The following is a 15,276-nucleotide window of genomic DNA, read 5'->3' on the forward strand; positions in this document are numbered from 1 at the left end:
CATCTAATCTATCCATACTGTAGTAAAAGGATACCTGTTCATACAGTATGGAGGATAAATGAAATGAAAATGAAAGGATACCTGTTCATACAGTATGCGCTGCTCTGGAGTAAATAAACAAAGATTATATGGTAAATGGTAAATGAACTTTCCTTTATACACAGTAGCTCCTTTCTAGTCTTCTGACCACTCACTGTACATTAGTACGTTAGATCTGAGGGCAGACTCAGTGAGTTAGAGAAGGACAACTTGTTATTATAAATATTATATATATTAAATATTATAGAATAGATATTTTAAAATGTTGTCTAATGGATGCTCTAGCAGAGATGTGTGTGTGTGTGTGTGTGTGTGTGTGTGTGTGTGTGTGTGTGTGCGTGTGCGCGCGTGTGTGTGTGTGTGTCACCAGGTTAGAGTGTGCCAGGGTAAAGAACCCCCACATCTGCTGAGTCTCTTCACATCCAAACCCCTCGTTGTATATAAGAGTGGTACGTCCCGCTTCAGAGGCCAGACTCCCCCACCACCTCCAACCCGACTCTTTCAGGTACGGAGGAACCTGGGCGCCATCACCAGGATCGCTGAGGTGAGCTGATTGTCCTGCTGCACGGGAGGAGATCTGTTGAATGTGCATTTAGTCCGTATTGTTGAATGTCACCTGTGTTTCAGGTCGATGCCAGCGCGTCCAGTCTGAACTCTAATGACGCCTTCCTGCTGAAGACGGCTGATGGCCGGAGCTATCTGTGGATGGGCAAAGGGGCCAGTGAAGAAGAGCAGAAAGGAGCTGAGTACATGAGTAGAGAGCTGAACTGCAGCAGCAAACACACCATGGAAGGAAAAGAACCAGGTCATCATCTACATTTCAGTTACATTAAGATGATGTGTTGTCTATCTATTAGTACACACATACCTTATGCTGAGGGGGGAGTTTAGATGGTGGAGAAATTCAAAAGAAACATGACAACATGAGTGAAGGCTGTGACTCACATTCAGTTAAACCTGTAATACTGGCGTTTGTCTCTGCAGGGTTAGCAGCATATTTTTGGCTGTGAGTTACTGTAGCAGGACGTAATGCTTCAACACAGGAAGTGTGTCAGATAGCTGGCCCAGTCCGGCCTGCTCTGTGCACTTACACTGATTGTTGAAGCATAATTGGGCTATTTTTTAATAATACTTTATACTATAATAGTATTTTTAATTCTGTCATTTCATCTTTTTTTTCTACTGGAAACGGGCAGAAAACGGATCAAGTCTCAAACTAAAGCTTAAATCGGTCACGTTTCAAGTGATAAAAGGTTCAAGTCAGATCTTACAGCCTCACTTCTGCAACTCACGTCCAACTTGAGCACAGTTCTGATCACATACAGGTCTGTTCCACTGAAGCCATGCTTATTGATGGCTTTCCTGCTGCAGGTCAACCTGAGTACACCGTACATCTGTGTATGTGTTTTGTGTTGTAGATGACTTCTGGGCAGCTTTAGGGGGGAAGACTGAGTACCACACCTCAGAACGACTGGAGAGTCAGACCATGACTCACCCTCCTCGTCTGTTTGGATGCTCCAACAAGACCGGCAGGTTCACAGTAAGTATTTGACCCACGTCATTAAAACCTCATTGTGATGGCATCTGATTTATGTTTATACCATTAGAACTGGATTAGGTGAAATGCTTTGTGCTGCTGTGTTACTTTGTGTATTTAGAGACCTGGTAGAACATTTGATAAACTATATTATGTGTGTATGTGAGTCAGCCCTTCTTTCATCATTCCCTCATCTAAATGATGCTTCTATAAAGCCTTTATTCCACTATTTTATTTGATTACCTGCTTTAATTAAATGCTTTTAATGCTTTAAAGTTTTTTATAACACTTAACTGGTATATCCCTCATGAGATCTTAGTGGAATGAGATGTTGTGGAGCAGTATTCTGCTAGCAATGCATCATGAGGTCTTAGTGGATTGAGATGTTGTGGAGCAGTATTCTGCTAGCAATGCATCATGAGGTCTTAGTGGGATGAGATGTTGTGGAGTAGTATTCTGATAGCAGTGCCATCATGAGATCTTAGTGGATTGAGATGTTGTGGAGCAGTATTCTGCTAGCAATGCATCATGAGGTCTTAGTGGGATGAGATGTTATGGAGTAGTATTCTGCTAGCAGTGCCATCATGAGATCTTAGTGGATTGAGATGTTGTGGAGCAGTATTCTGCTAGCCATGCATCATGAGATCTTAGTGGGATGAGATGTTGTGGAGTAGTATTCTGCTTCCAGTGCCATCATGAGATCTTAGTGGAATGAGATGTTGTGGAGCAGTATTCTGCTAGCAGTGCCATCATGAGATCTTAGTGGAATGAGATGTTGTGGAGCAGTATTCTGCTTCCAGTGCCATCATGAGATCTTAGTGGAATGAGATGTTGTGGAGCAGTATTCTGCTTCCAGTGCCATCATGAGATCTTAGTGGAATGAGATGTTGTGGAGCAGAAATCTGCTAGCCATGCATCATGAGATCTTAGTGGAATGAGATGTTGTGGAGTAGTATTCTGCTTCCAGTGCCATCATGAGATCTTGGTGGAATGAGATGTTGTGGAGCAGTATTCTGCTAGCAGTGCCATCATGTGTGCAGATTGAGGAGGTTCCAGGAGGGTTCATCCAGGACGACTTGGCTGAAGACGATGTGATGCTGCTGGATGTGTGGGACCAGGTACAAAGCTGTAGCAAATATTCACATCATCTCTGGACAAACTCCACAGACAGCTAACACACAATCTTCTGCTGCAGGTGTTTGTTTGGATCGGAAAGGATGCCAACGAAGTGGAGAGGTCCGAATCTGTCAGATCTGGTGAGCTTCATCTCCAGAAGTGTGTTGCTGTTTTAGTTCTGACTGAATATAAAGAATATAACATGCATTATGGCCTCTTCAGCCAGAGACACAATGAACAGATGATAAGGAGGTAACCACTAGAACAACATGACACCAGGCTCAGCTGCTAACTGCTCCACTAGTCTATGTCCAAACCAAAGTCCTTTTCCTTTTAGAGGACGCGTTGTGTCCTGTACAGGAGGATAATTTGTGATTTGTGATGGGGGTTGTAACTCCCTTTGGTGTAACTTTGGGTTTGTAACTTTGCAGACCTTTAACATGCACAAAAAACTGTATAACACACTAAAGCAAAAGGGACTGGCACTGCCAAATTTTCTGCATTATTACTGGGCTTCCAACATTCATAAAGTTATTCACTGGGTATCAAATTTCTATGAGGGCACAGGACTATTATGGGCTGAGATGGAACAATTTGTTTGCAATCCAGTATCCTTACCATCAATGCTTTGTGCACCACTACCTCTCAGCAAAAAAAGGCAGACAGTCAATCCCATTGTAAATGGCTCACTGAAAATACGGTCCCAGTTTAGGTCACATTTTAAACATAAACAGGCGCTCACTTTGCTACCTATCGTATCTAATGGGCTATTTCCACCTTCATTAATAGACTCTGCATTCCAGTTATGGTTCAGGAAGGGGCTACGATGTATAAGGGATCTTTTTCAAAATAATAACTTTATGTCTTTTGAGCACATTGTTAGAGAATATGACATACCTAAATCTCATTTTTTCAGGTATTTGCAAGTGCGCAGTCTGGTCAGAAAGCTTTTTGTCTCCTTCCCATCTCGCCCGACAGATGTTTGGATTGAGGAATTTTTAGATTTGGATCCTCTTGAACGTGGTCTGATATCTAGACTGTACAGTGAAATTCAAAGGGTGGCATCGCCTTCACTGAACCATCTCAGGGAACAATGGGGTAAAGACTTCGGAGCGGTTATTTCAGATAAAGTTTGGCGGTTTGCAATTGAACGGATCCATTCAACATATATCTGTGTAAAACATAGATTATTACAATTTAAGATTATTTACAGACTCCACCTCTCAAAAAGCAAACTCGCAAAGATGTTCCCAGGAACAGATCCAACCTGCTCCCGTTACCATCAAGACGATGCCACCCTTTATCACATGTTTTGGACTTGCCCAGCCCTGGTTCCACTCTGGACCGCTATCTTTGAAACCTTTTCATACATTTGTGATAAAGAAACACAGCCAGACCCAACAATTGCGATATTTGGGGTAGCTCCTCCAGAAGTCTCACTGTCATTGGTTCAAGCTGATGCAGTGGCTTTTTCCTCACTGCTAGCGCGAAGGCTAATACTATTACAGTGGAAATCCAACAATCCACCGACGCATTCTCAATGGATAGAAAGTGTAATGACATATTTAAAGCTAGAGAAACTTAGATACTCAACAAGAGGCTCATCTAAGAGGTTTTTCAAAGTGTGGCGGCCTTTTCTCTTTTACTTTGAACATGAATATGTATCTAAACAGCAGATGTAGGCTCCCCTGATCCCCCCCCCCACTCCCCTTCCCCCACCCACACGTGCACGCGCGCACACACACACACATACACACACACACACACACACACACACACACACACGCACACACACACGCACACGCGCACACACACACACACACGCTCTCCAAATCCACATTCACACAAGTATGGATGTATAATGGATGTTATTTTAGTAGTGTTCCTTAGTTGCATTTACATTTTTTTTTTTTTTCTTTAGTATTTTAGTTACGTATGTACTTGTCTGATATGTTGTGCACCTTATATTGTTTGGTATGTTGTTTTGACTATGTACTTTGAAAAATTTAATAAAAAGATTTACACTAAAAGGGAAAAAGCACAATAGGTCCCCTTTATATAAAAATGCTATGGACACATACAGTATATAAATCACTTATCCGAACATTTCTCAAAGAATCAACAGCAGAATAAAATAAAATACTATGGCAGACAACAAATAATTGTACATTAGGATTACAGGATTACAGGATTACAACACACAGACATTACTCCACTCTATATTTACTTTACATATAGTTGTTTGCTGCTATATCAATGCTCTGAATAACGTATATACAACCTTTAAGGTAGATGCAACCCTTTTTAAATCTATGCCGAACATGCCAGACATTTATTAATGTCCCCCTTCACCCTGGGCCTGTGTGCACCCCCTGACACGCCAGTCTATTGAACAAATCACCTAAATGTTTAATGTTCCCATTTTGAATGTTATCAGCCGATTTAATGGTTGTTATCAGTGGTTATCACCACCATTCTAATGCCTTAAATGTGCCAAACTGCACCTATTACATTGTGAAAGTGAAACTTAGCGTGAATTGAAACAAAACAACTTCAGGTTTAGGAAAAGATCGAGGTTCGGGTTAAAATAAGTAATAATAACTCAACTTACGTATGTGGCGTTAGTGAAGTATGTAAGTTACTTAACAAAAGTTTAGTAAAATATGTCAGTGTCAGTTTTTGGTTTCACACAGGACACGTAGAGCGGTCCAGCGTTCTCCTGGTGAAAGTCGAGTGTTTCTTTGACTCATCGACCCCCCCGACCTCCTCCTCCCTACACAGACCATGTTGCTCTGTCTACGACGTCACCTGCCTTCCTCCTTTACTCCCGTCATAATTATTACGGCCACTAGAGGTCGACGTCGTCCTCTTGTATCCGTATCGGTGATCACCCATATGAATAGATGATAACAGCCTTCTGAACCTACTAGTAGAAGGCCCTTGTAACCCATATCTATGAAGACGATAATGCCCATTCAATCAGCTGATAACGTCCGAAGCGGGTGACATATTCCTATCTTCCTATAACTCAAAACTCTTAACGGTTAACGTTGAGGAAAGATGATGGTCTTAGTTAAATATTAAATATGTCCGTCTACCTGTTTCTATGTATGTGACTTAAACATCACTGGAGATCAGACTGTAACATTCCTCAAACCATCAACATAAATGTCATATTTCCGTCATGTTTTCCATCATTTAAGCTTTGACTGCCGCTCTTTTAATTATGTCGTCTTGTTGCTCCCTGGTTTATATTCAACGGTTTAACCTGGTTTATATTCAACGGTTTAATGTTACCTGACTGGAGAATTAACTCCACCAGCTGTTTATCGTGATGCAACCAACTCCCAATATTTACAGAACAGTAGTGGATGAACATTTTCTCCCATACCAGTGAACGTATGTTTCCTCCAAAACATATTTGGTATTATTTATGAAGCAAATTAGCAGTATATCAGCTTATTTAGTAGGGAGACACTGAAAACTACTGAACCACCCTGCTGCCTGCACTGATGGCTTTAAAATATATATAATATACTGCATTACAGTCAGCTGTCAGTAACATGGGTTTATAAGAGATCACCATTGTTAGATCTTTATCCTCTCTCATCCCTTTCATTTCTGTTAGTTGAACATCAGCACAGAATGAATAAAACAGTTCCCTCTTACTGCCACATGAGGTCAGTGCAGCAGCCAGATGTCTGTTTGCTGTGTTGTAACAGAGACTCTTGGTCTCCTCTTTGCAGCCAAACAGTACATCGAGACGGACCCGAGTGGCCGGGATCAGCAGACTCCCGTAGTGGTGGTGAAACAAGGCCATGAACCTCCTACCTTCACAGGCTGGTTCCTGGCCTGGGACCCCTCCCACTGGGACTCTGTCACCAGGAGCATGAGGTCCATGCATGTTTAGATCACGATTATACAAATATATTGTTCTGTGCAGGAAAACTGGAATAGTCTCTTTTATATAATCAGTATGATCAAATAAATAAATTTACTATCTTTGATCAATGTGTTTCCTGTGACTTTTTGTTGAAAGTTGTGTTTGTACTTTTCTTTTACCACAGTGTTGTTCAACCCACATGCAGACACAACATTCACACTAACATGGAGTCAATATTCTCTTTGTTTTCTATCTGAAATAACGTATCTATTCATGTGTGTTAGTCTTTGACGATGGTTACCAAGCTGCAAAATGTTTGGCATCCGAATGGAGGCGTGACAGAAAAGCTTTGGGAATCACTGGTCTTTGATTTGCTGAAAGATTTTATTTGTCAGTGTTTTGTATCCAAAAATACTTTAAATGTTAAAAATATGAGACTGATATTGATCTTCTAACTTCTTCTACTCCTTTAGTGCAGTCTGTCAAACAGTCATTCTGTGTTCACATTGTGTGAGAACTTGTTTAATCTGATCATTGAAGTAGTTTCTCTACTGACAGCATCTGTTGTTCAGTGTCATTTCAACAATACAGGAATGGATCAACACATTATGCACCGATACCGATACTGGATCGGATATCGGGCCAATAGCGGTGACAGTGGGGTCAATCTATTAAATTCTATTCTATGTTTATATACTATATACATTATATACTGGAATTTTAATTCCTGTTTAAGTTTTGACCAGTTTGTTGCTGCATTCAAAAGGTTTACACTAGATTTGGAATTTATGTTAATTTTGAAGATTCTTTTTCAGACAGATTCACTAACTTTATGTATGTAATGTTAGTATTTATTATACCCCCCCGACAACGTAGTCAGGGGTATATAGCGCTCCGCGTGTCCGTCCTTCCGTCCGTCCGCGTGTCACACTTTAGTTTCCAGAGCAGAACTCTGAAACTAATTAAATTTGGAGCATCTTGCCGAAACCTCACTGCGGACATCCGCGTGCCATACAAATGACACACAAAAAGGCTAAAGTGGTTCTCATGACACACAGAATGTCTGTGTAATGTTGCTCTGGAAGTGTGTACATCAAAATATGGTGACCTCCAATCACATCATGGCCTGACTTTGGTCTTATTTGATCTTATCTTGTGTAAATTCCAGGTTGTCATAACCTCATGAAGTTCATCTTGCATAAAAACAAAATATCAGAAAACAACACGTTTTATTACAACCAGAGATACAGTATAGGCTGTGTTTTATTTGTTGGAGGAATGTCAGGTCATGTACATTTAGGCTGAAAACTGTTGTATACCTACTCATTATTTTTCACTATTTGTCTTTGTGGAGTTGGGCATGGTTGGTATTCAGCTGCAGGAGAGAGAGGGAGGTGTGGAGAAGGCCCATGAGAGCAGCTGCCAGGTGAGTTGATTGACACAGCTGATGTGCATCGTCTAATCATCGCCCTTTAAATGCAGCAGTGTGCTGGACCTCTGATGGCTGAGAAACACTGAGAAAGGAGACGTAGGCTGGCGGTGCCATGGAGTGGGAAAAGAGTTGTGTTTGAACTGTAAGTTAGAAGCAGCTGGACCTCGTGTACTGGAGAACTGGGCGGCCTGAAGCGCAGGCTGTAAATCTGTGTTAAAGTAGCGTGTGATCAGTCATAAATCTAAAAGCTGCTCAACGTTTGCAGCAGTTTGTCCTGTCTGTGTTTATGCTGAGAACCTGCGGTTGGTAGGATTAGAGCCAAATCAATAGATAATGTGTCTGTCCACACTGAAGCTCCCAAAATGACCCAAACATAACCCTTTTCATAAGAATTCAGAATGTTTTCCAGTCTGATAATGGCCACCAGAAAAGGTTGTGTATTTATTTTAGGGCTGTCAAAGTTGACGCGATAATACCGTGTTTACTCAAAATCGTTTTAACGCCACAAATTTATTTAACACAGTAAATTGATCGATGTTTCTGTGGTTGTAGCGACTCAGTTTTAAAGCTAGAGTGAAGATACTGGCATCATATAAAACTATAAAATCTAATGAATCCATTAGCATATCATGCTAGCTTGTCGTGAAGGAAGGTAACTAACACTCCAAACGTATATATGCTAAACTTTGGTGAGGACCTCTGACTTCCAGATATATGGGTTCTATGGGTACCCACGAGTCTTCCCTTTACAGACATGCCCACTTTATGATAATCACATGCAGTTTGGGGCAAGTCATAGTCCAGTCAGCACACTGACACACTGACAGCTGTTGTTGCCTGTTGGGCTGCAGTTTGCCATGTTATGATTGGAGCATATTGTTTTTTGCTAAATGCAGTACCTGTGAGGGTTTCTGGATCAATATCTGTCATTGTTTTGTGTTGTTCATTGATTTACAATAATAAAAATATACATACATTTGCATAAAGCAGCATGTTAGTCCACTCCCATGTTGATAAGAGGTTAAATACTTGACTAATCTCCCTTTAAGGTTCATTTAGAACAGATAAAAAAAGTGTGATTAATCATGGACAATCATGCGATTAATGGTGATTAAATATTTGAATGAATTGACAGCCCGACTTTATTTGAGTAAAAGCTGCTTGGACTCGGCCTGTGCTCCTTTAGCCTCCTTCAGCCTGGCTGGGAGGAGCAGCGTGTCCAGCCCAGGAGGCAGAGGGCAGAGTGGACGGCCATCAGCTCTCTGTTTAAATGAATATCAATCATACCTCGGAGGCTGACCGCCCCCAGTCACCACAGAGCTGCCATTGGTTGATACCAGACCAACCTGGAGCAGCATCAGTGTCCATTCACTGACAACAATGAGGCTGAATGAGCTCCGTCCAGGCTGAAGGGTCTTCCTCCACTATTCTCGGAGTAGCTTTGGACATGACCAGCAGCCTCCCGTGGGCCAAACGATGGACCAGGGAATCTAACAGCAATGCTTTAATAGAAATAACAATAAAAACTGAAGCTTTATCACCAAAGAAGATTCACAGTAGGAGGACAAACACACCTTTCCATGTGGATTACTTTTTTATATTTTTGATTTTTGAGGGTTCTACGAGTAAGAAGCTCTTCGTCAAGAAGGTTGGAGTGAAGAAAACCAAAAATGAAACTGAGAGTCGTTCTCACCTGTCTGGTGACTTTCTACAGTTTGAGTAAGTACAGTTGAGCTTTAGATTCAGTGCTGTAGTTGTGTTGAGCTGTTGGAGAGGGCTAGGGTTAGAGATAGAGAGGAGACAGAGGAGAGGGTTAGGGATAGAGAGGAGATATAGGAGAGGGTTAGGATTAGGGATAGAGAGGAGATATAGCAGCCCTAACCCATAGGGTTAGAGATAGAGAGGAGACAGAGGAGAGCAGAGGATGCTGCTGCAGCTCCTCCTGTTCTGTTGCTGCTTTGACTTTGACTCCAGTAAACTGGAACTCAAATCTGTGGTTATTAAGTTATTAATCATCCAGTTTGTATACTGAAAACCATAATAATCCTCATGACAGCTTCATTGTTGAAGATCCAGTTGTTCCCCATAGAATCAGTAAACTTAACCAGATCTATTTACCAGCAGCGTTGTTCTGTTGTCTCTGTATTTAAAGTTACTTAAATTGTTGTAAATTGGAGAAACGGGCTTCTGCTCTGTCCTCGTTGACTAATCCAGGTATTATTATTAATAATATTATTATTGATAAGGACTGAATGATCAGTTGTTCAGATGACTGGAAGCTCTTGTCTTGTCAATATCTGTTTGGATGTGAATTGATTTTGACTGATCCCTTGCGCAAATATGTACAATATGCAAAGTCAAAGTCACTGTAAATGTCTGCATATAAATGCAGGTATTTGATCAAAGAAAGTGGTATTACTACATCCACTTGGTCTTTTCTCCACTTTCCTCCACATGTTGTGGCCTTATGGCGAGCTTCAGAAACACCAAGTCAAACAGCTATTTCTAAGACCAAGAATGACCCAACACAAATGTACAATTCGGTATATCACACATAAAGTTGTTGTATAATTTATAATATTGAAACATTGAATAACCTCTTTTAATCTTGAGAACATTAAGCAAATTAAATGGCCATTGTGTCACTTCTTTCCCACTAAACAGTGTAAGCAGCATTAAAACAAATATTAAAAAGCATTACAAATATTAATATACATGAATGATAAGATTTAATTATCAATCTTGAATAAACGTTAAAAGATTCAAATGAAAGGCCAGCAAACACTGTTTGTCGACGCAAGAAAGTTCATTTTTGAACTTGGAAACAGTTTTACAGTTAAATAAATGAAGGTCCACTCAGAACCTTTTTTCTCTAGATTTTAACTGAGATTTTAACTCCACCGCTGAAGAAGACGGGGAAGAGCAGTTAAAGACTCTCGACAAAGCTAGACTAGAGTTAGGGTTTAACTTTAACACCACCGCTGAAGAAGACGGTGAAGAGCAGTCAAAGACTTTAGACGAAGCTAGACTAGAGTTAGGGTTTAACTTTAACTCCACCCGCTGAAGAAGTTCAGTTAAAGACTCTAGACAAAGCTAGACTAGAGTAAGGGTTTAACTTTAACTCCACCCGCTGAAGAAGTTCAGTTAAAGACTCTAGACAAAGCTAGACTAGAGTAAGGGTTTCATTTTTAACTGCTTTACTTGATCTGTTTGCATCAGGGTATCTTTTTTTGAGGTGACAGAAAAAAGACTTTTCTGTACCCAGAATTCCTTTCTGTACCCAATAATAAGTTATATTCATATTTCAAAAACAATTGAAAACATGAAGGTCAGGTATCCTAATTATCCAGTTGTATTTCAGGCACATAATACATCTTTAAAATAACCCAAAATGTTGTAGATGGGAACAAAATGTGTTTTATTGGAGAGAAAACAGCGAGCAGCTTTGCATGAGAAGGGGAGCAGTGCAGACGGTCTTTAGCTCAGACCACAGTATGGGGTCAGAGTCAGTGACCTCTGACCTTTGGGTCGTCCTGGTCAGTGGAGCGGTCTGTGAGGGGGGGAGGGGGGTCCACAGACACAATAGCCACCCCCCCCCAAGTCCTCAGTCTTCAATGAGCTGACCTTCACACCCTCATCTCCATAACACTGCCCCCAGTCTGCACTCAGATTGAGACCTTATTAAAAATATGTGTGTCGAAGGTAATCCCCCTCCAGCTGCCCATGACCATGTCCTCGACACCCCCCCATCAGACTCTCTCACACAGTGTCCACGATGGAGCCGGCCGGCAGAAACACCCCGTAGTTTAATCCACCGAGGGGGCACAAAGAGCCTGTGGTGGCCGGCGTGTGACAGAAAGAGGCAAACATGTCAATCTGTGGAGAGTTGAGGCTACAGCTAAAGCTAACAGGATCTGAACCATGTAAAGGTTGTAATGGTTATAAGGCTGATGGGACTGTCTGTAGAGGGCCATCATCCAGTACTGACCGGACTATATGAGGCGTTAACAAGCACACAACGCATTGTGAACTTTAATGCAATACACCTTTTATGAGTCGATCTAACTTCTTTTATTATTGGTTATTATTGGTCTATTTGTTTTACTTTAACAAACTGTCTGTGTCTGATGATAATTCATAATGGGTACTACTTAATGGTTCTGATTCAACAACCATTGTTGCCTTATTGCCTCGTTAATTATCCTTTTTTTAATTCTACAAGCAACACAAGAGTTCTAGACCACATTTCGTGGGGTAACTGGTGTTTTTCAACCTGGACCCTATTTTCCATGTTTGGTGTCTAACTGACTGGTGGGGACGGCAGTTTCTGGAACTGGTCCAGTGTCCAGTCCTTAATGCTTTATATTTCCAGGTATAACCTGTTCTAATGTCTAGCTACAGGTATATACAGCATATCCATATATATATATATATATGGATATGTATATACAGCATATCCAGTACCACTGGGTGGAAACATGACTTGAGAATAAATATGTGCTAAATATAAATCCAGAGCTGGTCATCAGCTTCACCAGTAGTTCCAGTACGACCATGACCTGTTACGGTTATTAACTTTATAACTGTGTAAACTTTCCATGATAAGCTGTTAGTAATTTTGATTTGGTGGTCCCATATAATTCATAGTAATTGCATAAGAGCCTATAATTATAATTACTAGTTGTTTTACATTTATTGTCCCATTAGATTAGTGTCATCTGTCCAGTAGTGCTTCCAGTGATCTTGCAGTAGCAGCTCTCTGGCACAGCGATGCGTCTCTGAGTGTCTTATTAGCTCGTGTTTTGTCAGGTGTCCTGCCAGGCTTTTTGTTTTTAATGAGATTTCTCTAATAAGAGTTGCTGCAGCGACTCTGTGAGCCGACACCTCACTGATTAAAACTGCAGGACAGACAAAGAGGCCTCCTCTTCATCACATTACAGATTATTGCTTATTGATCCACCTGGCTGGTGGGGACCATGTTTTTGGCCAGGCTTTTTAAATCTGCACTGACCATTAGAAATCAACCCCCACATGCAGATGGGACCTCCAGGACCTCCAAGACCTCCAGGACCCGGGGGCCCGGGGGGGGGGAAACAGAGGGCCAATATGGGTTTATGCATAGGTAGGCTTGTTATCAATAGATCATAAAAAAAGACCAAGCCTGATGCAACACTAACTTTGAACTTAATACCATTTTATTGTCAGTCTTCATATGATATGATAGAAATGTTTAAAGGTTTTACATTCAGGATATTTACATATTGAAGTTCAGTTCATGTGAGATCACGTTGAATAGAGCTTGTTACCAAACCTCAACATATCTCTTGTTCTGTTTCCAAAGCAGCTTCACTGCTTCCAGTTTGATCAGATAGTTCCTGAGTTCAATCAAAACTCTGACAATTTTATCGAGTTTTGGTTTCTTTTGTTAAAAAGGTGAACATTTTTTTTTGTAGAAAGCAGGCTATATACTACATTATTTTATATATGGTATTGCCACAAATCTATATATATATATATATATATATATAAACTTAATGTTGGAAGACCAATTTTGCCCACACTGAGCTTAATATAGTAGTTGAATGAAGAAATTGCTTTTTATAGTACAAGTTGTCTTAAACTATACCTGTTATCTCTGAGTCATGGAGACAAGCAGGTTTGTATTGTTCATTTCTCATAAACACTCTGTGTTTAGACATTGAACTTGACATCGGACACCCAGTAAATGACCATTAGTTGGCTTAAACAAAAGACCTACGCAGACCCCCTACATCTGAGAGAACTCACCGTCTCCAAACAAGGAGACTTTTACTCCCATTAGGAGGACAAAGGAGGAAGCCCCAGGCCAATGGGCTTCATGCCGGCCAGGCCATTCCCATCTTCCAGCTCAGACCTTCAGCTGCACACTCTCCCTCTTCTGAAACAGATATAATAGAGGAAGAAGTCAGGGGGCAGAGGGGGATAACAAAGAGGAATATTAAAACATAACCCAAACTCTTAAGGCTTTAACCTAACTCTAACCCGAACTCTTAGAGCTTCAACCTGACTGTAACCCAAACTCTTAAAGCTTCAACCTTACTGTAACCTGAACTCTTAAAGCTTCAACCTTACTGTAACTCAAACTCTTAAAGCTTCAACCTTACTGTAACCCGAACTCTTAAAGCTTCAACCTTACTGTAACCCGAAATCTTAAAGCTTCAACCTTACTGTAACCCAAACTCTTAAAACTTCAACCTAACTCTAACCCGAACTCTTAGAGCTTCAATCTTACTCTAACCCGAAATCTTAAAGCTTCAACTTTACTGTAACCCAAACTCTTAAAGCTTCAACCTAACTCTAACCCGAACTCTTAGAGCTTCAATCTTACTCTAACCCGAACTCTTAAAGCTTCAACCTTACTCTAACCCGAACTCTTAGAGCTTCAACCTTACTCTAACCCAAACTCTTAGAGCTTCAACCTAACTCTAACCCAAACTCTTAGAGCTTCAACCTAAAATGTCTAAGTTTAGTTCTACTTGTCATTCCTAGCTCAGATCCATGCAGCCCTCCAGAGCTGCCTTTCACACAGATGTCGGAGAGAAGATAAAGGAACTTAAACTGATGAAAGGATTTGTATCTGGTGCTCACCCCCTCTTTCCCTGTCCCTTTTTTTACGGGGGTTTGACAGAAATCTGTGAACTTCAGGAACTTCGGTCCCACTAAACAATAGCAGTGGTGGGCTAAGAGAGTAGCTCAGGCTGGACATAAGCTGCCCCCCGCCCCCCAACCTCATCTACACATCCATCCTCCTCAACTCTGACTCTCTCATGACCCCTGAGGGGCTTGGGGTTACAAGCACAGGGTGCTAGTGTGGGGGTTGCTGGACAACCCCCTCTCTTCGAAACATCTCATTATAGTCCTGCCGTTATATTGAAAATAGCCCAATTTCTAATGCACTTAATCACACCTCATGTAGTTTCAGCTTTTTGGATTACATTTAACTCCTCCAGTCTGGATTTGCCTTAAAGCTTGTTGTTTAACATCATATTACCACCCTTCATTCATCTTGATGCAAAGACTCTCCCTGGATTTGAGGCTTCAAACTGGAACCAAGACGAGGGGTTGATCCCACGTCAATGCCAATGTGTCGAGGCACAAATCTCAGAAATTAGCTCACAACTGCTATAGAGTTACAGCTGATTTTAGAGTGATGCACCTTTAAGCAATCCAATACAAAGCCCTTCAATGAACCCTCCCAAACCGGGACATTTGCATGTAGGTTAATTTAAT

At 41.1% G+C, this 15,276-nt stretch overlaps 2 protein-coding genes across 2 annotated transcripts in view; both read left to right on the forward strand.

Annotated features, from left to right (window-relative positions):
- Positions 1-6,703, forward strand: part of scin (scinderin) — a 32,709-nt gene extending 26,006 nt beyond the window's left edge. The window contains exons 11-16 of the mRNA XM_037795887.1: positions 410-583; positions 667-844; positions 1,458-1,579; positions 2,617-2,694; positions 2,772-2,832; positions 6,439-6,703. Of these exons, the coding sequence (XP_037651815.1) occupies positions 410-583; positions 667-844; positions 1,458-1,579; positions 2,617-2,694; positions 2,772-2,832; positions 6,439-6,602 (777 nt within the window). The 3' untranslated portion in view covers positions 6,603-6,703. The remainder of the gene's footprint in view (positions 1-409; positions 584-666; positions 845-1,457; positions 1,580-2,616; positions 2,695-2,771; positions 2,833-6,438) is intronic.
- Positions 6,704-7,935: 1,232 nt separating this feature from the next.
- LOC119503574 (immunoglobulin superfamily DCC subclass member 3-like) overlaps positions 7,936-15,276 on the forward strand; it is a 35,401-nt gene continuing 28,060 nt past the window's right edge. The window contains exons 1-2 of the mRNA XM_037795419.1: positions 7,936-8,001; positions 8,077-8,149. Of these exons, the coding sequence (XP_037651347.1) occupies positions 7,936-8,001; positions 8,077-8,149 (139 nt within the window). The remainder of the gene's footprint in view (positions 8,002-8,076; positions 8,150-15,276) is intronic.

Source organism: Sebastes umbrosus, chromosome 15, assembly GCF_015220745.1.
Source record: "Sebastes umbrosus isolate fSebUmb1 chromosome 15, fSebUmb1.pri, whole genome shotgun sequence".
Taxonomy (NCBI): domain Eukaryota; kingdom Metazoa; phylum Chordata; class Actinopteri; order Perciformes; family Sebastidae; genus Sebastes; species Sebastes umbrosus.